This window comes from Zootoca vivipara, chromosome 9, assembly GCF_965207765.1.
Source record: "Zootoca vivipara chromosome 9, rZooViv2.hap1.1, whole genome shotgun sequence".
NCBI lineage: Eukaryota > Metazoa > Chordata > Lepidosauria > Squamata > Lacertidae > Zootoca > Zootoca vivipara.
The window spans coordinates 50,707,929-50,733,713 of NC_142592.1; the positions used below are offsets into that span (position 1 = coordinate 50,707,929).

Genomic DNA, 25,785 nt, shown 5'->3' on the forward strand with positions numbered 1-25,785 from the left:
TTGGCTAACCATATCCCCATGCCTGTGCAGCTCAAAAGGACTGTAAAGGTGGCTGGGAAGATATAAGAGTGCTGGTGTTGTTAAGGAGATGCCTATCACCAAGTTAAAGGAGCCAGTTTCAAGATCACTTCCCCAAAAAACTTGGTTGAGACCACGACTGCTTCAAAGCTCGCAGGGACTTCAGACTTTGTGCGCCAAGAAAAGGGGTGGTGGTGGGGGGTCCAAAGTGAGTGATGGTGGAAGAGAAAAGAAGAGGGAAGCGAAAAGGGTTTAATACACACATATACTAAGTTGCCCGGCCCTTGGGATACAACTCTGCATTTTATTTGTATATACATACATAGAAAGTTCTCCTTTCACACACACAAAAAAACCACATTTCCCTCTCATGCCGAACAGTAAAAACCCGGAACATTCGCGCCTGGTTCTGGTTACACAGTAGTAAATAGTAATGTGCAAGTAAACAAGTGACCAAAACCACAAATGAACACGTGTACATGGGGTGGGAGTCGGGTCTGGAATGGAACCGAAGCCAGCCAAGGGAAAAAGAACGAACAGACGACACCGCTGGCCTGAAATCTGAAGTAGTAAAAAATAAAGGTTTCCGAAGTCCGTAATGGAAAGAGGCCATTGGCCCACTCCTGCCCATCCCTGCCCCTGCCGCACAACTGCCGCTCTCACATTTGTCTCTGGGCTCTTCAAGATGAGTGTGGAAGTCCTGTAAACACTTGAACCTTGGAACTGGGTGAATCCCCGTCAGGAACACAGATATGAAGCAACAAGTCTAATCTAACTGTCTGACAGTTAAATTCCTTTTTTTTTTTTTTTACAAAAAAACCCCCCTAACATTTTAAAGGTTTATTACATGTCATTTGTTTAACAGAGAAGAAAAAAACACACACACTCCTGGGGTTGGGGGGGGGAGCTTTGAGGCCGGGAGAAAGGAGGGTGGGGTGGGGTTCAAGGAGAGGAGACGACAGACAGACCCTGGGTAAAAAGTTATTACAACAGCAGCACCTGGAATGGATAGGCCTGCCTAGGAGGAGGGGAAAAAAAAACACAGGCACTGCCACACCACCACAGGAAAAAGAGCTACTGCCTGAAAACTGGAGCAGGCAGTCCAAAACTCCACAAAGAGGTGCTATAGAGCCAAGTCGTAATAGTCTTCCAGCTCATCGTGAAACAAGTCCCATTCGTCCTCTGAGTCTGTCAGGTCATCGTCGCCTCCTGCTGCCAACAGCATGAGAAGCATCTCGCCCAGCTCAAAGGTCACCACCTCATCCTCGTCGTTCTCAAAGGGATCGCTGCCCTCCCTGTCCTCGATGAACTCCCAAAACCGGTTTCTCCGTTGGGCCTGCAATTGAAGCATAAGAGATTTCCCTCAGGTGTCTCACATTTCCCATACTCTTTCTTGTAAGGCCCCACAAAGGCACATCTCTCTCTCTCTCTCTCTCTCTCTCGTGTTCCATGTTCCTCTACCAAACACTGGGCAAAACTGGTAACATTCAGGGCACCTCTAGGCAGAGAGATTTTGGGGGCCTGGTATGCTGGCTGAGCGCTACCGATCCGGTGAGCCGCAGAGGCAGACTGTGCTGATCTCAGCCAGCACACAATGGCAGTATGAGGGACATGGGGGGAAGGCAATAGCTCAGTGGCAGAGCGCATGCTTTCTTTATATGCAAATGCTCCCAAGTTTAGTCCCTGGCATCTCCAGATATGGCTCGGAAAGAAGCCTGCATGAAACGTGGGAGAGATGCTGACAGTCAGTGTTGAGAATAATGGAGCTAGACCAGGCACCCCCAAACTTCGGACCTCCAGATGTTTTGGACTACAATTCCCATCTTCCCCAACCACTAGTTCTATTAGCTAGGGATCATGGGAGTTGTAGGCCAAAACATCTGGAGGGCCGCAGTTTGGGGGTGCCTGAGCTAGACAGACCCACAATCTGGCTCAGTGTGAGGCAGCTTGACTGAGCAGCTTTATACCATCTTTTCTTATTGGGTGTTATTATTAATAATAATTAAAATTCTATACATCTGAGGATTAAAGGGCAGTTTACAACGTTCCTTGTGCCTCTTCAACACCAAATTGTTTAAGTAGTGTGGGCAGTTAGTATTCGCAGGAATGGCACCAGTTGCAACAGGCCTGCAAAACCTGTGATCCACGAAGCAGAAGACACTAATAATAATAATAATAATAATAATAATAATAATAATAATAATAATGCTATCATCACTCCAAAGGCAGCAATAAAACAGTGAACGATATACACAGCAGGTTGGCTGCAATTTGGCTTGATGGATCACCAGTAGTTCAGATCTGCATAATGTATTTCTGAAGGAGGAACCAACTCAGCATTTCCAACTCAGGAAGGAAGGATGTGCTCTATCCATATACAAGTGTGAATATGTTCAAGGCAGTAGGACTACCATGTCAACACACTCCTTCTCTTCCCAAATCAGATGGAGTTTTGCATCATTTTCTTTCCACTGCTTTAAAATAACAACTCAGTTGAAACTGCTCCCTGGGCAAAGGAGATCTGAAATAGTATTTTGGTTAGGGTTAAAAGGAGATTGCAGTAGGGAAGTTGCACAAAAAACCTCTCTCCCTGCACACTGCACCAACTCTCATCACCACCCCATTTCACAATTTTTCATGGATGCTCATTTAGAGCAAAGGCAGGAAGCATTGGGCCTTATTCAAATTTGGCTTTGGGCTATCAAATACTGTAACCAAGTCTGATTGGCTATGTGATGCCATTATGTGGTCTAAATGATGCGTGATTGGCTGGGATCATGTCAGGAACAAGTCCATTTTTAAAAAATAGCACCCAAGTTGCAGATTGGAAAAAGCAGCATTCATTAGCGTGCATATGTGCACACACACACACATGTATTATTATTATTATTATTATTATTATTATTATTATTATTATTATTATTATTATTATTTCAACTTATACACCGCCCTATACCTGGAGGCCTCAGGGTAGTTCACAACAAGACCACAACATATAAAATCAAACCAAAAGCAGTAACCCAGTAACACCCCCCACCAAAAGCCACATTCTAAAAGGGTGTTGGATGTCTATCAGATCAAAGGCCGTGTTAAAAAGGAATCTTTTTGCCTGGCACCTAAAGGTGTATAATGAAGGTGCCAAGCAAACTTCCTTGGGGAGAGCATTCCACAGATGGGAAGCCACTGCAGAGAAGGCCCATTCTTGTGTTGCCACCCTCTGGACCTCTCGAGGAGGAGGAGGCACATGAAGGAGGGCCTCAGAAGATGATCTCGGGGACCAGGTAGGTTCATATGCATATATTTAATCTTGCCTCCCCCAACCTTGCCCTTTTGATCCCCAACATTTTGTGAGTGAAAAGGTGCTGTCCTAATTTTCCTGCACTTTTGCCAAACACCTTAACACACATCCTCCAACATCTTTTTTTTAAAAAAAATGAATCATCAAAAGCTGTGGGACTTACTCTGTATCTACTCGAAGTTCCCACTTTCTGCCTCTGGGGCTCCTCTCGGCGGCCATCGGGATATGCGTGTTTGTAAAAACAGTTCCCTCCAAATGGGCAGCTCCCACGGCCTTCATCAAAATACCTGCATGGCTTGTTGCTGGAAAGGAAAATATCGCAACCCTTACTCACAGCATAGCCAATCAGAATTCAGTACTGCATTTGCTTTATAATCCAGGTGATTTTGTTTTGTTTTCTTAAAAAAGAAGAAGAGGTATTGCTTGCCGCCAAAGCCATTAAAAACCAATTAACACATGTACACAATGGATTACATCAATGTGCATACTCAAAGGGTGTGCGCATGGGTAGGTGCATGCAGAGGAGAACATCTGTATTAGCCTGTGCTGTCATTTTAAGGCAAGGTTGTGGTTGGGTAGACAAGGGAAGAGCACGTGAGGTTGTCTGGCGCAAAAGAGTGACCAAGTAGCTTGTGTGGTCTGCATGCATCTACTAGTGGTTAGATAAAGATGCATTTCACATACAGAAAGGGGTAGGAAGGAGGTATGAGGGCTTTAGGTAACACCGTGCTTTTCTCCATGTACGCCCTTAATGTCTGCAGTCAAACTTGGCCCGAGGCTGCAGGGCTCATACCTCATTGCCTCCTTGTATTTCTGAATGAGTTTCTGCTTCTCTTCCTTCTCCTCCACCCAGTACTCACTTGGAATGACAAAGTTAGATGTGATCCGACATTCTGGGCAGGACCTGGGGAACGAACAGACTGCACTGCAAAATTCCACATGACAGGGGCGCTATCTCCAGCTACAGACATACCATGGTATATGCCCACCTTTTAAAGGCGTCTATCGCACCTCAGAATCTTTATACCACGATTCTTTCACAACCTAAAAGCTCTCCCCACCCCCAAACCCCACCATTTTCTGAGGTTCTTAATTTTGCAGCTTGTCCGTTTCTTAAGAGCATGGGGGGTAAAAAAAAAACATTTCACACACAGACTCATTTTTCTTTAGATATAAATAAATTTATTTTTGTAACTTTGCTTTCTTGGATGTCCATATTGGTTTGGGTTTGATTTTCCAAGCAGACTTTAAATAGGGATGGGTCACTGGCTCAATAATGAACTAGAAGAGCGAAGACTTAGGAAACACACATTTGGAACTGATCGGTCTCATTTCACCATCTGAACCCAAATTATTTTGTATGGTAACCAATAGGACAGCATGTTGCTACCATTCAACAAAAAGAAGTTATGACTTAACATTCAAACTAAATGGATCTTGCTGACCAGTCACAAGTACCAAGGTCAGAAGAATATCCAATAAAACCCTCAATTCTGAATAACGTTACTTATGTATTAAAAGCAGTCTTAGGACGAAAGAGGGGCGATGTTGCAAGTTCACACAACATACTAACATCTTCCCAAGAAACAAAGCACAACGGACATGGGGAAGTGCCTCACTTTATGATCTTGCTCTCAAATTGTTTAGCGCTCCTCCACTTGCGGATGCACTTGAGACAGTAAGTGTGATTGCAGTTTGAGAGGATCCCAAAGCGACGCTCGCTGGGGTTGGCTTTCTCATATACCACCTCCATGCAGATGCCACACACCATGTCTTTGCTACGCTGGACGGCAAAGGAGAGCTCCATGTCCTTCTCGTGAGCCTCGATGCAAGACTGCAAGGGAAAGAGGAAGAAAATGACAGACGACGTCTTCCAAATACAAGGTTAAGTTTGGAGGACCAACCTTGCCTCATTCCCGTCAATGGGAACTCAATGCAACAAACTCTTCTGCTTGAAAACTCGAAAAATATAATACATGCATGATCTCCCAGGGGTTCATATATAAAAGGTTCTCTTTACAAGGAATCTTAAGCAAGGTGTGAAAGTTATGGGAGATATACCTGAAGGAGCGTCTCCACTCCCATCGTTCTACCCGGACACTGAGGTCCAGCGCCGAGGGTCTTCTGGCGGTTCCCTCGCTACGAGAAGCCAAGTTACAGGGAACCAGGCAGAGGGCCTTCTCGGTAGTGGCACCCACCCTGTGGAATGCCCTCCCACCAGAGGTCAAAGAGAACAACAATTACCAGACCTTTAGAAGGCATCTCAAGGCAGCCCTGTTTAGGGAAGCTTTTAATGTTTGATTTCTGTATTTTAATGTTTTGTTGGAAGCCGCCCAGAGTGGCTAGGGGAACCCGGCCAGATGGGTGGGGTATAAATAATAAATTATTATTATTGGGGAGACTCACAAATTATCTTGAGAACCCAAAGACAGAAGGAAGCCTAATCTAATATTATGGTACATTTTGCTACATTAAAAACAAAACAAAAACTTTATATACTGTTTCTGAAAACTGCACATTTTAGCCATGCTCTTGGGCAAAGTCTATTACCACTTGGCTATTCTGAACAAGGTCCACAGAGCAGCCCACCCAGGCCATCAGCCAACAGTCTGGACCTGTAACAACTTGTTTGAAGGACTTGTGGGGTCAAGCAAGCTTGCAAGGGCTTAAAAGTTCGATCTTTTGTTGGGTCAGCTAGTTCTTTTGCCCGTTCTTCTCGCCTTACCTTTATGTGCAAAGATCTCTGTGCGGCATCAGCGGGATGGAGGACCTGCAAGCCACACATGTCACACACATCTCCATGGATATATACACAGTTTTCTCCATAGCGGCATTCTCCCACTGCGGCGTAGGGACATAATTGCTTCTTCATCTCCAGGTTGGTATGCTGTTTTTCATATTCTTCTTCAATTACCATTCTCTGCATGGGAGTTTCAGTGCAGGATGGAGCAGCTGGAAAACATCAGAATGCACAATGCTACTCTTAAAGTTTGCATGTAATCATCTGCGCAGCTAAGGAAAACAGTTACAGGTGGTTAAGGCTCTTGCCTTGATGCCCCTTGTCCCCAAAATAAAACTGCTACCATCTTGCCATTATTTTGCACCAGAAAATAATTGACTCAAAACTATGGAGGCCACCACAAACCAAGTACAGTGGTACCTCGGTTTTCGAACATAATCCGTTCTAGAAGACCGAGTTCTGAAACGTTTGAAAACTCAAAACTCAAAATGGAAGCCTCAAAACTGAAATCTCAATATGGAAACAGCGTTTCTGTTTCGACTTCCAAGGTGCGCTGAAAAACCAAAGCATTTACTTCCGAGTTTACGGCGTCTGAGTTCCAAAACGTTTGTCAACTGCGACATTCAAAAACCGAGGTACCACTGTACTTATTTTGTTGCAACTCATTTTGTTGCTCTGTACAACGGGCAGAACCCTTGAAAGGGAACTCACCCCATCTGCCAGCATGTGGCCGCAAATGTTGCACGAACACAAGCTAGCATGCCAAGTTACACCTGACACATGGACCACTGCCATGGTTAGGCTGATTTTGGTGGCTTCTACAGAATATGGGGACTGCCACTACAAGGCCATCTTCAGAACTCAGAATCGGGTACTGGCACACCAGCCAATTAAGCTCATTCTAGACGTTTCAGACACCTCTTCCCAGCCATCAAATGCTGATGTGCAGCACCTTGATCACAATGACACAAATGAGATCCCTAGAAGAGTTAAGGGCTGTTTCACTCTGCTGATTCCGTCACATGGTTGTAGCTGTTGATCCATGGCCATGTGAGAACAGGTCAGCATGAACAGGGCTGCACAGCAGCACTTTCACCAGCAGCTACAAGCACAGAAATGGCTGCTGGCTCACACCAGGTTCATAGGCTACACTCATGTTTAGCTAGACAGTCATGCACAGGAATTTAGTACTGTGAATGTTAATTTCATTTACTGGGTTAGGCAAATCTGGCTGTCTATACCCTTTTAAAAATCGTGTTACATTTTGACTTCATCAGAACTCACTTAGAAGGAACTCATGTACTTGGGAACAGAGTGGCAGTTACTAATCAAGCACTTGGATGGAATGGGGATTGGAGTCACTCGAGCAAAGGGCATTCAACAAGATCTGCAGACCAGTGGCAAGGAAAATGAGACTTCAGCCAGCTAAATCATGGTAGATTTTAATCAGCTGCAAGACACAGTAAGAAAACCCAGGAATCAACACAACATAAAAGGAAATTAATTAAGAAAAGAGTTTTTTTCCAAGCCTCCACTCCTTGTGACTTGAATGTGCTACTTAAGCTTGTGGCAGAGGGGCAGAGCTGCATTACAGCACAAGGGTAGCTAACTTTTTTGGCTTGAGGACATCGTTTACCCTTGACTACTTCTCTTAGGCAGGCTTCCTCAAACTCGGCCCTCCAGATGTTTTTGGCCTACAACTCCCATGATCCCTAGCTAGCAGGACTAGTGGTTAGGGATGATGGGAATTGTAGTCTCAAAACATCTGGAGGGCCCAGGTTGAGGATGCCTACTCTTAGGGTTACATTTCAGAAGTGGGTATGGCTACCCCACACTCACACACAAAGCCTGAGGAGGGGAGTTATTGCCCTTTCCCTGCTCATCAATCTGAAGGGGTGATTGGGAAGGGGTGATTCCCCCCCCCCCATCATGAGATTGGACACTGTCTACTTTCTTTTTTTAAAGACACCACAGCACTGTGTCTACTGGATAGGACAGCGATTAGCCACCCCTTGTTGTAGCAAGTCACCATGGCCACAGGTCAGTTGCCCAGGAACAAACTCCACAGCATCCACCCAATCTCCAAGTGCAAATATGGGAGGAACAGATTGAGCATTGCTACAATCCAAAAGGTCTGAAGGTATTAATAGTGTAGAACTGTTGAAGGCTGCTCTGTCTCACTAACATTCTCCAACCTGTAATAGGGATATTATTAGTGAACTGCACATATGGGCTGTTGTATATTAACCCTTTCAGCCCAACCTGAAATGTGGCAGTAACCACTTCGGAGAGCTTTACAGGGCAGTTGTATGCAGCAATATTGGCTTCAATGCAACCCTCAAACTGACTGCAATGGGTTCAATTCCTGTGGACAATACTAAAGAGTTGTAAACTCTGAGAACCATCATAAAACACTCTCTCTTGGCCACAGTTCCCTCCAGCCTGGCAAATGAGGACAATAGACTGCATTTGCTTTGGATTCTGCATTAGGAGTACTATTTTTAAAATGCTTTAAATTAAGCAAGTCCTGAATTAGAAAAACTCTTATCTTTGTTGCTCCCTTGAAGGTTCTTCTTCTATCAGAGGTGCAGTTGACACAGTGCTGCCCAATCCCATATATGTTAATTTTTTGAATTTCCCCACTGATACTCATGGGCAGTTTTCATTTCCATCTCCAGAGACATTTAAAAATAACTTTTCAATGCAAACCACCAAATTACTTATCCAGAGAGAGAGATGGTTCTGTCCTTTTTATATCCATTTGTCTCTAACCCCCCCTTTGCTCCATTTCCCTTAGAGAAGAAAGGAGGAGAGAAACCGAGTGAAGGGCAAATGACGGAAAGAAAGTCCTAGCTAAGAACTTTGATAGTTGTTGCAAAAAGTGTAGCAGCACAATGGAAGTTGTCAAGCTATCTATTATTTGCAGAATGCTTAAGAAAAACACGACCACATAAATCAATAAATTTAGCTCATAGGTCTTCCAAATGGACCTGGAAGTTGAGATGATCCCATTTTATAGATACAGTCATACCTCGGGTTAGGAACGCTTCAGGTTGAGTACTTTCAATTTAATTACTCCGCGGACCCATCTGGAATGGATTAATCCACTTTCCATTACTTTCAATGGGAAAATTAGCTTCAGGTTAAGTACGCGTCAGGTTATGTACAGACTTCCAGAACCAATTAAGTACTTAACCTGAGGTACTACTGTACTGGATAGCGACTAGAGGCTTGCAGCTAGTATTTTGCCAGATAAATCCCCTACAGCATGATCACACACTTCCCCAGCCTGGTTGCACCCATGTTTACTTGGAAGTAAGCCTCAATGACTTCAGTGGACCCTGCTCCCAGGGTCCCAGGACCCTGTGCCTCTCCAGGGTTTCAGACAGGGGACATTTCCAGTCCTGCCTGGAGATGCCAGTGATTGAACCCGGACCTCCTGCATGCAACGAAGATGCTCTGCCACTAAACTATGGCTCTTCTCCACTCACTATAAGGCAGTTTCCTATGTTCTTAGCATAAAAGAACAATGTTAACATCAATATAGTTCTTTACTGAAACACAACTCTTAATGAGACAATAAGAACATGAAGCATCAGTGCTGACGACTGACATTTGTCACTATTGTAGTAAGTCCACTTACCACGGCCACAATATGGCTGCCCAGGGACAAACTCCACAGCATTCACCCAATCTTCAGCCCTGGCTCCTGCAGCTGCCAGGTCTTTGTCTTCAACTTCAGTTTCACCAGTGCTCACTTCAAGTGTTCCAGGGGACGGGCTCACATCTGTGGAAGCTGAAGGGTAGGTTTTTATAGCTGGACTCACAGTAGTCACTTCTTCCCTTTTCAATGGCTTGGTATGTTCGTATCTGGTGAGGAAAGTCAGAATTTTACTTTCTTCCCCTGGGAAGAAGAATGACATACACAGACATTGCACTATATGTGGACCTTTTCCTAAGAAACTGCTGGCAACAGGAGTGCAACATGGAATGGAAAGCTATTCTGCTGCTAAACATGAGGAACTTGTGGTTGAAATTTTTTGCCATGCAGAGCCCACAGCATCTTTGTCAAGTGTGTGCCTATCTGTTAAGCTTGAGAAGGTTAAGTATTTTGTACCTCTGGCACAAGCATGAGATCCAAGTTCCCTTTAAAAAAAACCAAGGTAGCAGAAAGTCTGTCTGCTTCCATTCCCAATAGCTTCATTTTAAGCACACTTACAAACGTAACTCATTACCAAATGGCTGACGACCAACTCACCTTTCACACGTGTATCCCATCGTTCAGCCGAAGAGCACAGGGTGGCAAACATGGGATCATCACATTTTATCCTCACAACTTGCCCACAGCAGCCTGTCAGCTTCATAGCTGATCTGGGCGGAGAGCTTTTGAACCAAAGTCTTCCTGGCCCAAGGCTAACATTCATAGAATCATAGAGTTGGAAGAGACCACAAGGGCAATCCAGTCCAACCCCCTGCCAAGCAGGAAACACCATCAAAGCATTCCTGACAGATGGCTGTCAAGCCTCTACTTAAAGACCTCCAAAGAAGGAGACTCCACCACACTCCTTGGCAGCAAGTTCCACTGTCGAACAGCTCTTACTGTCAGGAAGTTCTTCCTAATGTTTAGGTAGAATCTTCTTTCTTGTAGTTTGAATCCATTGCTCCGTGTCTGCTTCTGTGGAGCAGTAGAAAACAACCTTTCTCCCTCCTCTATATGGCATCTTTTAATATATTTGAACATGGCTATCATATCACCCCTTAACCTTCTCTTCTCCAGGCTAAACATGCCCAGCTCCCTAAGCCATTCCTCATAAGGCATCGTTTCGAGGCCTTTGACCATTTTGGTTGCCTTCTTCTGGACACGTTCCAGCTTGTCAGTATCCTTCTTGAACTGTGGTGCCCAGAACTGGACACAGTATTCCAGGTGAGGTCTGACCAGAGCAGAATACAGTGGTACTATTACTTCCCTTGATCTAGATGCTATACTCCTATTGATGCAGCCCAGAATTGCATTGGCTTTTTTAGCTGCTACATCACACTGTTGACTCATGTCAAGTTTGTGGTCTACCAAGACTCTTAGGTCCTTTTTACATGTACTGCTCTATTTGCTACACCACACCGGTATTCTTATCTCAGTAAAATAATATTCAATTCAAAGCATTCAAAGTGAGCTGGAGGATATAGCTGTCATCTAGTTGGTCTAAAATCCCACAAACTATGGCTCAAGTTCTTTAGTGCAGGACATGCAACATCATGCAGAACAGAAATGCAGCTGACATCAGATCTACCCTGTACACGTTACTATGCTTTTACTGTAATGTCAGGACCTCTGTTCAAGATCACACCCTATACATGCAGTGTTTCTCAACCTTGGGTCCCCAGCTGTTGCTGGACTACAATTCCCATCATCCCTAGCTAGCAAGACCAGTAGTCAAGAGTGATGGGAGATGCAGGTCCAACAACAGCTCGGGACTCAAGGTTGAGAAACACTGCTTTAAGGTATTTAAATTCTTAAAAGGCAGGTTTGTTTTTAGGACGAAAAAAAATCAGGAATTACTATGTTGGCAGAATAAGCTCATCTACGGGTTACAAGATTGGGGTGGAGGGGTTTGGCTGATGATCATGCTCCATATAAATTCTTAAATGAACTTAAAACAATAGCCTCAACCACACATTCCCATTTCCCTACATCACTATTCCCTATAAAACCCCTCATAAATTGGCTCTGCACATCAGCCATTACCATTTTTTTTAAAAAAATTGCCCTTTTCCTGATAATTTGAGCCAATTCATGTTCCTAGACCATAGAGAGCTATGAGCTAAGGAAGAAAGATGTCCCAGCCCTATCCACCTCTTTAGGCAATTCATCGTATTTCTACAACTTCACTGACACCTCAATGGATAAAAATCATGGAGAGGAAACTACCGTCCATACATCAGAGCCCTATTTTTTAAAACCTACATGCGCCCCAATATGTATGGATTTCATTCACCTTACAGAGCATAATATTTTGTATGATCCCCTCCCCACACCTTTCACATACAGTGGTGCCTCGCTTAACGAAATTTTCGCTTAACGAAAGGATTTTTTGAGCGGAGGTTGCCTCGCTAGACGAATTCATTTATGAAAAATTCGTCTAGCAAATCGCGGTTTCCCATAGGAATGCATTGAAATTCAATGAATGCGTTCCTATGGGCAAAAAAAAATTCAAAAGAAATTCAATGCATTCCTATGGGATTCGCTAGACGAATTTTTCGTTATTAGAAAAGACCTGTGGAACGAATTAAATTCGTCTAGCGAGGCACCACTGTACAGACAAGTGGCTCATAGCTTGCCATATGCTCCTGTAGTGTGAGCAACAAACCACAATCCTTGGCTTAGAGCTACATCTGAACTGAGGATCATGGTATGTTTTGTCCCAAACAAACTATGACCTCAAGCCACACCACAATTTCCAGTTCCGATGTAATGCTAAGCTAAGGATTGTGGCTTGTTGCTCCTGCTGAAGGAGGAGCAAAGAGGGAGTGATAAACTTATTCATGCGGAGCCATGAGCACGGTGGTGATTATTACATCCACAATGGTGTTTGACAACTGTGGAAAGGAGAGTGTCCAAGATGCGAGTGCCCCACGGATGATCACATCCATTGGGTTGAGACCTCCCCAATCATATAAGAGACAGGGAAGGAAGTCACTGAGGGCAATGGTCACGAAGAAATGGAATTGGCTCGTAGTGCAAGGCTAAAACGTCCAGCAGCATTTCTGTACCTGCAACGATCTCCGTAAGCACAGCATCCTCGCTGAAAATACCTGCACACCATGGCAGACTGACTAGTGTAGAGATCATGGGAGTAACGGCAGTTGTCTCCCTCCTTGCAAACGCCATGCATGAAATACCTGAAAGACAGAGCATTGCAAATATGGCTCAAGCAGAAACATCAACATCCTGTAAGAGTTCTAAAGGCATTTCATTCTGCTTGATGCAAATAAATAATAAACCAATGCTGAATAATCCTCTTAAAAGTTCTAAAGCATCATACTAATACTAGTACTAATAGCCATTAATAAACTCGTCCTTTTCTTCCATCAATTTATATAATCCCATTTTAAATGCATCTAAGCCAATGACCATTACTACATTTTGTGGCTGCAAATTCCACAAATACACATCATGTGAATAAGTATTTTCTTTTTTCTATCCTGAACCTGTTGCCTTTAAGTTTCACTGGATAATTTCCTCCCCCAACTTCGCAAAGTACAATTTAAAAAACAGTTAACACATTAAGATACCAGACATGGAAAAGATTGCAGAGAAGGACGATCAAAATGACCAAGCCGCAACACCAGTGGGTATCAGCCATCATGGCAAATGGGGAGTCCCTGCCAATATTAAATTATGCAGTTTCTCTAGTGTGTAAAGAGAGATACCTTTCTCCCTCTTCTATAATTCTAAAACTCGAGACTATTCAACAAAATTGATGAGCTGTAGATTAAGCACTATTTATAGAATTCATTGCCACAATATTTGGTAATAGCCACTGACACAGACGGTCTTAAAATGAGATTAGACAAATTAATGGAGAAGAACAGACCCATCAGCAACTACTGGCTACGGCAGCCTAAACGTCTCTCTGTTTAATGAATTCCCAACCAGTAGCCTGGGGGCAACTGTGGGGGGAGACTGTTGGCTTTATGACCTGAATATCTACTTCCTGAAAGCATCTAGTTGGCTACTGTTGGAAACAAGAAGCTGAACTATATAGGTTGCTGGTCTGACCTGGCAGGGCTCATCTTATATTCTTATTTTAACATCTTTTTCATCTCTGGAAAAGGCCACTTTTAACATTTTAATTTTCTTTGCCAGTTAAGTGCAGAGATCCCAGTTGTCTTCAGACAAAAAAAAATGTGTAAGAGGATGTAAACAGGGTGTTATCTGTTCTCTTTTTTTTGCACTGCTCCACTGTGCTGGGGAGAACAACCTGGACTATTTAAGCAAAAGGTGCAACTGGAACACTAATTCACTTACTATCCCAATCGCAAACGCATACAGTCCCAATGTGCAACCAAAACTGCCTTCGTGGATGACCTACAGCAGGAACTAGAGGGGGAGCTGTTGGTTCTGGCGTGCCTCTTAGTGGCTTTCAGCTTATTGTCTTGATGCCAAGAAAGCAGTGGAAGTTTTGGACCAGTGTTAGAGTACAGTAGCATATTTTTACGTGGGCTAATAAGATGAAATTTAATCCAGACAAGACAAATGTGTCATCAGCCAGCAGGAGAACAGAACCTGGAGTACTGAAAAGTCCTGTTCTGGACAGGGTTGCACTCTCCTTGAAAGACCAAGCTTGCAACTTGGAAATGTTCCTGGATGCTCTGGTGGTGCCTGTGAAGGAGTGTTTTGTACAACTTCAGGTAATTCCCTGGAATAAAGCAGACAGAGGTGGAATCTACACACGTTAAAAATGTTGTGAAAATGTTTTTAGGAAAAATCGTTTTGAAAAATGCATTGAATTTGCTGTAGCTCACAATTGTGTCACAATTTAGCTTGTGCAAAATGTGGCAACCAGACTAATTTCTGGAGCCTGCTTTGCTGATCATACTCCTACAATGCCTTTTAATTCTGCCCAAGCTTTTGGGTAGGTTCTGGAACCCTACTTTTATGCTGATCTATTTTATTATTCTCTTGATTTTACTGCATGAAACTGATTTTAGTCATCTGTTGTTGTTGTTTATAAACATTTCTGCAAGCTGCATTTATTTATAAAGAAGGTTTAGTGTTTAAAAAATAGCAAAAAAAGAAGCAGCATTTAAAGGGGCGGTGGAATTCTAAGCATTTTGACTTAAAGGGAAGTTCTGTGGAAATGAAACAGGACTCATGTTTTAATCAGGGCTGCAAGCTTTGACTGGTTTACTGAATGATTAATCTACCGAAAGCTTTAGCTCCCCCCTTCACCAACCTGGTGCCCTCCCCCAAAAGCTGTTAGACTCCAGCTCCTATCAGCTCCAGTCACAGCGTGGCCAATGTTCAGAGATGAAAAGAGCTTTAGCCTAAAACATCTGAAGAGCACCAAGTTGGTGAAGGCTGTTTTAGTTGATTAATGGTGGCACCACATTTTAATTTGGGGCTATAAATTAAGAACACATTTGCTTACTATTGAAGTCATTTTGATTCCAGCATATTATTGTACTAGGAAACAAAAAAAGATGTTAAAGTTGTGTTTTCCAGCTAAAATGAATTAACAGCTTTTGTTTATTAAATGTTAAGTTGTGCCTTCAACTGCTTTCAGCATTTCATACCCATTTTTTTGTTTTATTTTTTTGCAATGCATTTTCCTAAACTCAAATCCATTGCCACTGGATGAAAAACAATTTAACCAAAAACACTACTACTGTAACACTAGAATGAAAGCTTCAAGTACAAGAGTGAGTTCTTTGTCAGAAGAAGTCTAGCCTGAAGCAAAAATAAAATAAAAAATGATATCAATCATTAAAGGAAAGGAAAATAATGTTCTCCTAATGAAAACCATGTTATCGGCACCCAATGACCCCCAAAGCTTTATCCCTCTAAAAATAGAAGAAAAACAGAAGATTTGCTCATTTCAGCCAGTAAGCGTTTCATGAATTAAAGCCTTTCTGCAGAATCTGACATGCTGAATACTGTACTCCTCAGACATCTTCTAGTAATTTTAGAATAAAAGTAAATTAGTCTTTAAAAATACAAATTACAAAAATTACATTTATTCAAATACACCCAATCCCCCAATTCTTAGACCTTTACCCCGTTGCACCACCTGGTTTTATTTTACACTATTAATTCTAGCTCTCAATAGAGCACGAGGAATGCTGCTACGGTATGTGATAAACTTGAAAAATGAACTTGACGTCTCCTATGTGCCCTAGACTGGGTTTAGATATCGGTTCAACTAAATTGGAAGCATCAGTCAGCTTGGCCAGCCTTAGACTATAATGGTTAGATAGACTTGCTACTCAGAGTAGACAGATTGAAATGTATGTACTCAAGTTACAGTAAATCCATTAACGGACATGACTGAGTACGCCTAATACTAGATACAACCCCTAAGCCTTCCAAGTTTGAACTACTGGTACATCACCATTAATGGTGTCAAAACCAGCAGGGGTGCCCCACAAATACCTACTATGATAGTGGAAAATCAATAAATCCATTTAAAAAATAGCATTTGCCAACCCAGTGCCCTTCAGATGTTTAAAAGACAACTAACTCCCATTGGCATAGGACTGATAGGATCTGTCACCCAAAACATCTGGAGGGCACAAGGTCGGCAAAGGCTGATCTAGCAGCATATGACCTACACCTTCCTTTTGGTGTGGAAAAGAGGTGTTCACACACAGAGAGAAAAAGAACCAGACCACTTTAGTCCAGAGGTGAATGTATCTCACATGTACTTAAGACAAAATATTTTTCTGCAGGAATCTCTTTTGGAAGCCCATCCTTACACATGCCCGAACTGCTACTTTCAAATTTGGAAATGCAGTCTTAAATTTAATGAGTAAGCTTCTAACGCAAGAGTTCATGTGTATGTGTGTGTGTGCGACAGAATTGCCACCACCACCCCACTAAAATACAGATACAAGTTCAATTTATGTAGAGACTGTTAAAAAAAAAAAGCAGAACACACAATATACTGCTCCTGGACTTGACCATGAAATGCAGTTCACTGTAACAAGTGCATAGCAATAGATAAAGGGCAAAAAAATCTTAATTTAACATGAATGCTCATGTGGTCTGAACTAGTAGTGTGTCTGACAAAGAATTAGATCTTGGGGTGAAGATGCTGACCCATTGCGTGGCAGTTGTGAAGAAGGAAATTCCATGCTAGGGTTCATTAAAACAGCTGATATCATAATGTCATTGTACAAATTTATGGTGCAACCACATTTGGAAAACTGTGTACAATTCTTGCCACCTCACCTCACCAAAACATATTGTTAAGTTGCAAAGGTTCAAAAAGCTCAACCAAAATAAATGATCAAGGGGATGGAGCAACTTCCCAATGAAGGCAGGCTGCAGTATTTGGGGCTTTGAAGTTTAGAGAAAATGTGAATGAGAGACAATAAGATAAAAGTGTATAGAATCACGAACGGCACATAGAAAGTGGATAGAGAAAAGGTTTTCTCTTTCTCCCATAACACTAGAACTCAGGGACATCCCATGAAGCAGAATGCTGCAAGATTCAGACCAGACGAAAGAAAGTTCTTATTCACTCAGTACATTGCTACCGGTAATAACTGAATTCTAGTGTCTGAATTCCACAGACACAGTAACTGCCACCATTCGGGATGCCTTTAAAAGACAATTAGACTAATGCATGGAAGATAACGCAATCAATGGCTAATAGTCACAATGGCTATGCTCCAACTCCACAGTTGGAAGCTGTATGCTTTTGAACACCAATTTCTGGAAACCGCATCAAGGGAGCATGCTCTTGTTCTTGGGTCTGGCTGATGGGATTCCCACGGGCACCTGACTGACCACCAAAAGAACAGGATGCTGGACTAGATGGGTCATTGGCCTGATCCAACAGGCACTTCTTACAGTCTTAAAAGAGCCATAGAAGTGTATTGTATGGTACTGCAAGGAGGATGCACTGGCTTAATCACTTAAAACTGTAAATTGGACAGCATCTCGTTTCCCAAATATGAAAAGGCATCATTCATTTCACAATAGAGCTGGAGCCGTAGTAGTCTTTCTTTTATAGAGCACCTGGATCCCTCTCACATTCTAGAAGGTAAATTAGAGCCCTAAAGCCATACAAACAGCCAGATGCCTTACTTAAGAGTATATTTTGGCATCCGTCAGAAACATATTAGCACTTGAAGCAGCAGGTGTGAGAAACACCGATACAGTATGCAACTCAATATTAAAATTCTCCTATAGCTTTTTCTAAATGTAGGTACTTCAATACCACCTCCATATATACTGGAGTACCCTGGTATCCTATTAAGCACAGTACATACAACTCCCCACTTGAGCGCAGCACTAGGAACCCAGTGGGTAGCTCACAAGGACATCCTTTTTGGGCTGCGGGAAGGGTCTCCTTGCGAGCTGCAGGCTGCTCAGCTGACATGTGGGAAAGCAGCAGCGGTAGCTGCTGCTGCTGCGCTACCCTGCATGTCAGTTGTTAGGCAGGGAGACTGAGCAGCCTCAACAAAGCCCCGTTGTGCCTCCGGCTTGCAAGTTGACCCTCCCTGGAGGATGTCCTCTTCAGGCTCTGAGGAGGGTCTCCTCGCAAGCCACAGGGACTCTCCAGGGTGCTGCTCCTCACTTATGTTCATTTCACTTATGCGTATTGGGGCCCAGAACGTAACCCCCGTGTAAGTGGGGAGTTGCCTGTACTGCAATTTGGCACCAATTTATATCAGGAATGAACAACACCAAGACCGACCACCTAGGTCAACAATATCACTATCAAATTCATTTTTGAATCTTTTAAAACTGTGTCTTCTATGCAATACCATGTAACCTGCACAATTTTCACTCCAACACCACACACACAAAATTTGATCATGTATTCAGAAAAGATGCTTTCAGCGAGCTGGCTAAATCCAATTCAATTTAGTAATGACCTGAAATGAACCCATAACATAGCCAAGCCTGAAGTTTTTAGCAATTTCATAGTTTGGAACATCCTCAGCCTAAGGCTGTATACCCTAATTAACCTGTATCTCATCCTCTGTATTTGCTTAACCCATTCTGTTCATTATGTGAAGTCGTTTTTCCAAAGTAAATAAACAGCACACATTCTACCTGACATTCTGTTTTCAAAATTGGCAGGTTTGAAGAGTTTACGAGTGATATTAAGTGGATTCTACAGTACCCACACCCTTTAATTAGCTGTTGCTATTTTAGATAACATTGTCACTCAACTGTTCACTCTTCAGAATTAAGAAAAGTACAAATGACTGAGAATAACTTTGCTGTGAGGCCCCAGAAGAGGAAAGACTGCATTGTTACCTACTGTACTCTAAAGAACTGTGCCCCATTTGCTCTGCAACAAACAACATTAGCAGCACTGAAGTGACCTCCCTGGGGTGCAAGCCTGGTCAGTGAGTATGGAGGTCCTGGGCTGCCCAGATGACAAGACCCCCCTCTCAAACTCGCTGATGTGGTCCAAAGGAAAGCAGAGCAAAAGGTTTTACACCAGCGTGGCTGCAGGAGTTGCCAGAGGGAGGTGTACAAGATGCTATCTTTAGCCTCCCACAGATATCCTGAAAGGCAGTGGAGGTTTAGAATCAAGAGTTTTCCTTCTCCTAGATGGGCTCTCCATCTACCTCTCACTTCCCTCTACAGCACATGCAGAAACCACCTTCTTGACCACTGGACCCACTATTGGTCTTGTCTGCTCAAACTGCCAGAGCTTGTCTTTGCATGCAGGGGAAGTCCCTAAATCAAACATGAGGACAAACATGTCACTGAAGGAGCTTAATGTCACCTCTTTCATTAGACTATCCATTCAATTAGTTTGCTATTTTCCAAAATAGTCAACTTTTATTTCTCAGCTTGACATTTTAAAAATGTAGTTTACATAAAAGCTGGAATGAGGAAATTCCTAATGCCTTGCCTGGCTGCCCAAGCTCCTATAACTTAGTGTATGTTCCTATGAATTGGAAATGGCTTTCTAGCTGCACATAGCTCTGAAAAAAACCAGATATTACTCTTCTGTGTATGTCCCACACCTCAGACTAAGAAGGATACATGTGAAGCATCTGTTGTCTCTTACCTTCCAAAGAACAATATGAAACCTTGATAAGCATTGAAAGTTTTGTTGTGACACGGTAACTGCACAAATCATCACTGATTATACAGACTTTTTACTTGACATAGGTACATGGTATGCACAACAGTATTTCACATACTTTGCATTTGCATGAAAATACATAAATAGAAGAGAGGGCTATAAAGTTTTCTGAACTACATATTTCAGCAGCAGGATGATCTTTTATTTCTATGCATCACTGGTGAAAGGTGTTTGGAACAGGTATGAGATCAATTAAAGCCTTGCATCTTATGTGACAGTCTGCATACAATCACAACAATATTGTTTACTATTTTTTCAAATAAAGAAGACACTGTGTTTATTCCATATCATCATCTTACATGGATGCTAATTTCCAGATGGCCTTCTTATCATAATAATTTTATTTTAAATATGTATATGCCGCCCATTCAACAAAGTCCTGGACAACAAAGGATGGACAAAAGCACACTGATTCTTGTTATTCGCTAGTTGTGGACGTAAACCACCAGAGCAGCAGTTCAAAAGCATAATTATATTAATGGATAGACTGACACCCCCTAACTTCCATAAATATGTAGCAAGAACATATATTAACTGGAAATGGTTTCTTATCCACTTTTCTACCCTGCTCTCCAAAGTTCCACACTTCCCAGGCAATCTCTTGTGTCTGTTCCCTTATGTTCTCAGAAGCTACAGATTACATCTCTCAAACTGCCCTAGATTTCCTGCAACAAGAAAATAATCATAAAAGCTTTCAATATGCCCTAATATAGAGAGGAAAACAATAACTGGGTAATTCTTAGGTTTGATTGAGAACATTCTGACCGATAGGTAGACAAGAAGGAAGACCAAGTTACATTGGTCCAAGAATGGTCTAAAGCAGGCACGTCCAACAGGTAGATCCTGATCTACCAGTAGATCACTGGATGTCTGTGGTAGATCACTGGTAGATCACTGGCTCCCCCCAAAGAAGCTCAACAACTTTGGCTCCCCTAAAAAAGCTCATTTTTTTGCTCTGCACCCCCCAAAAATGGGGCATTCCCCCTCCCTTAAAAAGCTCAACAACTTTGACCTGAACCACCCAAAAGGGGGTAGATCACTGCCAGTTTTTAACTCTGTAAGTAGATCGCAATCTCTTGGGAGTCGGCCACCCCTGGTCTAAAGGACTGCAAATTAAAGGACCCTGGGAAATAAAGCCATTTTCAAATAATGAGGACTCAATCTTGTTCCCTTATATAGGGAACAAAAGATGAGATCTCGTATTTCACTGACTGGAAGATGGTGCAGTGGGTAGGCCTACTAAATACACCCACTTTGGGAGATGGCAACTACATTCATGCCTCCTGTGCATCTGTGGGCACTTTCTTAGATAACCTGAGGACAACTGTGAACCTCAGGAACTCACACTGCATGAAAATAATTTAAGATGTAGGTATGGTGTTATGATACATCTCCAACGACAAAAGATTATGATTCAATTGCAAATAATTAAGGGAAACACCCAAGGCTCAGTATCTGTTGTACTTCTTTGTACTCTACTCAAAGCTATGATAGTTTTTTTTATCTAGCCCTTGAAAACTTGGAAGCCATCAGCATTGTTCTGTCACACATTTCACTACATCATACACAATGCTTGTTACTCAAAGATGTCAATGTGTTTTACAAGCTCCATGTTCCTCTTAAGGTTAAAAGGGGGGTGTCTTTGTTTTTACAGATGGATTAATGGTATCTGTCCACATTCCCCCACTGCTTTCCCCCTCTATTTTCGATTTTATAATCCTTGGGAAACAGAGACCTATTTCAATTGTCTACACAACTCTATAAAGGTGCAATGTGCAGCCACACACACACACACACACAAAATCAGGTATGTCCAAGATTACACAGATACCTCTTCGGATAACCAAAACCTAAATGCCAGACTTAATTCAAGGATTCAAAGTACTAAAGCTATTTCTACTATCCCACACACTTATTTCTAAGCATGCCACTTAAATAATTATAACTACAGCTATCACTATTATAACTACAGTACTCTTCCATTTCAAAAGAGAACAGACCAGGATAGAGTAGTTTCAAGATAAAAACTCAGAAAGCACTCTACATTACCTTGGAACAGAACTGAGAATAATGCTAAAATTCAAGTTCTACAAATTTACAGAAGCCCCTCAAGTTAAAAACTCACAAAAGAAATATTCATTGTTTTGAGAATTATTTCTGTTAGGACCTGTAAAGTGACCAGAAACAAAACTAAGACCTCTGGACAAGAACTATGCCACTTCTATGTGTTCACTACAGCATCTAGCACAGAACGCAACATTAAGAATTAAAACAGCGATCTCACTTACTTGATCTGATCAGAGATGGTCAACTTGAATCCCTCCCAAATGGGATGGGAAATTTTTATCCAGCTTCACTCATGAAAAAACTGTTTCCAAAACATAACAAAAATATCCTGTACTAATAAAACACATGGGGTTTGTATGCAATGCCCCATGTTTGCCCAAATGTGTGTGCTTCCTATTTATTTACAATACCCTAAATATATTCTAAAACTTGCTATCCCAACAAGGTGCCTACACAAATTGTGGGACTACAATTAGCATCATCCCTGACCATTAATTATGCTGGCTTGGGCTGAAGGGAGTTGCAGTCAAACAACCTCTGAAAGGTCCGATGTTGGGGAAGGCTGTTCTAATGTCTCAGCACCTGAAAAAGGCGCTCTGGGCCTATGCAACGAAATACACTTCCAACCCAGACCACTGCTGAGGAATTAAGTAACCTAATCTAGCAAAGATTTAGATCAAACCAGAAGACATGCAGTGTAGCCCTAATGAAGTTTACTTCAAAGCAACTCCCTAGTAAAGGACTGCAATCTACCGGTAAGTTTGTTTCAGCCTAGGACTTCAAACACTGCTGCCAGAGAATCCTTTTCATTTTGCTCCCACATACAGTACACATCTTATGTTATCAGTCTGCAGGACTCAGAAGGCTTACGTGTACATACAGATCAGTGCCACCTTTAGTCACAGGCGAACATCACCAAGGGGAACAAGCAAGTGAAGAGAACCCGGTGAACAGAAAGGGTTGCGTTGGGTGTTAATTGGGAGGCACACGCAGGAATACATTGCTGTCATCATTGGGGGGGGGGCAGAGAGAGAGAGAGAGAGAGAGAGAGAGAGAGAGAGAGAGAGAGAGAGAGAGAGAGAGAGAGAGAGAGAAATCTGCGTCTAGGAAAATGAAAATTTATAGTACTTAGGATGGATGAGGAGCGAGTAGTAAACAAAGGATCCAGACAGCATTTTACAAAGGGCGCATGGAGGACTAGCGGTGGAGGAGCCGAAAAAAACCCAAAACCAAAACATCTCGGAGGACCCGTGACAAGAAAACCTACCCGGTTTCTAAAAAAAGAAGATAAGAGACAGACGGGGGCAGTGGGCAACAATGGTAACATACCGACGCGCGCGCGCATGCACACCCTCCCCCCAACCCGTTTCTGCTTCGGAAGAAGGAAGGACCCTGGCCAGGATCGGTGCGCGCTTCTTCTGCCAGGGGAGAATAAAGGACCCGAGTCACTCTGAGGGAGGCAGGGGGGCTCGAAGGTCCAAGGAGCACGAGCGGGGCTCCGAGGGCGGTTGGGGACGGGAGGGAGGGGGGAGGCACGGGCGCCATCACCCGCCACCGCCTCTACACGTTACCTGCAGGCGACTTGCTTAGTCCAACCGCCGCTGCTTCCCCCTCCGGCTCCGGCCGGCGGCGGCTGAGGCTCGGCGGTGGGGAGCCCGGGGGCCGTGGCGGTGGCGGCGGAGATGGTGGCGGCGGCGGCACCGGCGGCGGGGCTGGGGGCCGCGACAGCCGCTGCTCCAGCTGCCGCGGCTGTCGCTGCTCCGCCACCACCGGGGGCCACCGCAGCCTCCGCCATTACTGTTTACCCCACACAGAGACGGCCCCGCCGGAACTTCCGGGAGCTCATCCTTCCGGCCTGCTGGACAGGAGGGCGGGGCAAAAGCTGATGGACGGGGGAGAAAGAGGGGGGGAGGAGAAAGAAAGAGGGGTGGGCGTGGCTTACCTTACCCACCCTCCCCCGCTTCGCTTTGGGAGAAGAGGACAAGCGGGCCGTCAGAGAAAGGGAGGGAATGGGGTGGGAGGGGGAAAGCACGAGGTCGGGAGCGAAGGTTCTGATTGGTAGAGCCGTTCGTGAAGCCACGCCCACTGGGTTAGACGGACGTGGGGGAGTTGTGACGCCAGATGCGGAGGCGGGGCTTGGGCGGGGGAACCACCTGAAAACGGGCGTTGGGCTTCACTTCGCGCAAGCGGCAGTAGGTGACAGAGGGCTCGGGAGTTTTCGGTGTCTTTTCTCTGTCGGGGCTTCATGGGGAGCTCGCTCAGTTACGGGGACGAAGCTGTGGAGTCTCAAAGCCCAAATACACATCAGAAACATGGACGAGTCTTTTTGTGGCATCCTAAAGACGAACATAATTTAATTTCGCATAAGAAGAACCCACTTCACTTAGAGGCCTAAAGCGTTCTCTTTCTCCAATTGTTACTTTCAAAATACGTTTCTTGATTTATTTTTCTTTATTTCAGATTTATACCCTGCTTGATTGTTTACACAAAACAATGAATTATTGGAAGAAAGTTTAGGAACCACTACATAAAACATTAAAAGAAATTAAAAAATCAGTGCTAAGCTGAAAACCAGATTGCAGCACATGTTGACATTGTCTGGATACGCTTGTCTAAACAGAAGTGTTTTGAGCAGGCACCCAAAATTGTACGGTGAAGGCACCTCCCTGACATCTACTGTGTTTCTCATATTATAAGACACGTCTTATATTTATTTTTTCCTCAAAAAAACACACTATGGCTTATTTTCAAGGGATGTCTTATTTTTTTCCTCCTCCTCCTGCCATGGCCGGCATTGCTGCTGCGCCTATCACTATGTCTTATTTTCGGGGTATGGCTTATATTCCTTGAATACTTAAAAATCCTGCTATGGCTTATTTTATGGGTATGTCTTAAAATATGAGAAACAGGGTATCGACAGACAGACAAAAGTGGCATTCTGTAACAATGCTGTTTCCTCAAACTCTTGACGGTAAGAAGATACTGTATTGCAAATACAGTAATCTGGTCCCAAGCTGTTAAGGGCTTTGCACACTAATAGTGTTGTGGGAAATCTCACATCCCAACAATACAAAAAGACTATACAAAAAGAGACCAAATCTAAATGCAAAAGTACCTGGGAGGGTGATCAAGTAAGATGGAGGCAAGAAATGCCCTGGCATTGTATACTGAACTGTTACCTCCTCAAACAAAGAACTTTAAGCTATGTCATTACATTTTGTTGCAGTTTTCATACATTGCTCCATGTACACTTATCAGCGGCTACATTCCTAGTCTATCAGGGTTCCTTTGAAGTAGACTCTGTTCCATGGCCTTGAGAGCAGCTCCTCCTGCTTATCTTCAGCCTCCCTTCCTATCCTTCTCGCAACTATCAGGTCGCATAAATATTAGGCATTCCACATGTCCGCCTGTGGCCTTGCTCAGATTGCAAGCCTTGTTCAAACAGCCACATACTGTAGTTTCACATTCTTTCTTCACAATAGTAGCGCCTAGAACTTGGCCTGGTAGCAAATCTGCAACCAATGCGGGACTCTGACCAGAGATGATATATGTTAACAGGGTTAGAAGCTCATTTACATGCAAGTATATAGAGAAGGTCTGGGGGGGACGGACCAGAGTCTTTCTGTGTAAAGTTTTAATGTACACAGAACAACGCACAATCACCATTCACATCAGCGATAATGGAAGATTAGACAACCAGCCTAGCTTTACTATACAACTGAACATCTATAGTGGGAGAAGAAAGCATTTTCACATTTAATGCCAAATTGATAGAATCAAACTTCTTGGTAAAATTCTTGCTGGCTTTTTTTTTAATTTTAAAAATA

At 43.3% G+C, this 25,785-nt stretch overlaps 1 protein-coding gene across 6 annotated transcripts; it reads right to left on the bottom strand.

Annotated features, from left to right (window-relative positions):
* Positions 1-302: 302 nt before the first annotated feature.
* Positions 303-24,045, bottom strand: MKRN1 (makorin ring finger protein 1). Of its 6 annotated transcripts, none has more exons than XM_088652234.1 (9): positions 23,530-23,776; positions 14,341-14,473; positions 12,825-12,953; positions 9,700-9,926; positions 6,042-6,268; positions 4,936-5,150; positions 4,110-4,220; positions 3,480-3,618; positions 303-1,354 (listed from the first exon to the last, which is right to left on the bottom strand). In XM_088652234.1, exons 3-9 carry the CDS (start codon positions 12,944-12,946, stop codon positions 1,142-1,144), a joined length of 1,254 nt encoding a protein of 417 aa, XP_088508360.1. In that variant the 5' UTR covers positions 12,947-12,953; positions 14,341-14,473; positions 23,530-23,776; the 3' UTR covers positions 303-1,141. The 6 variants fall into 6 exon arrangements, with proteins under 6 accessions (XP_088508360.1, XP_088508361.1, XP_088508362.1 ...); XM_088652235.1 differs by having other exon boundaries at positions 14,083-14,473; XM_088652236.1 differs by lacking the exons at positions 14,341-14,473; positions 23,530-23,776 and adding an exon at positions 23,901-24,045.
* Between the last annotated feature and the right edge of the window lie 1,740 nt (positions 24,046-25,785).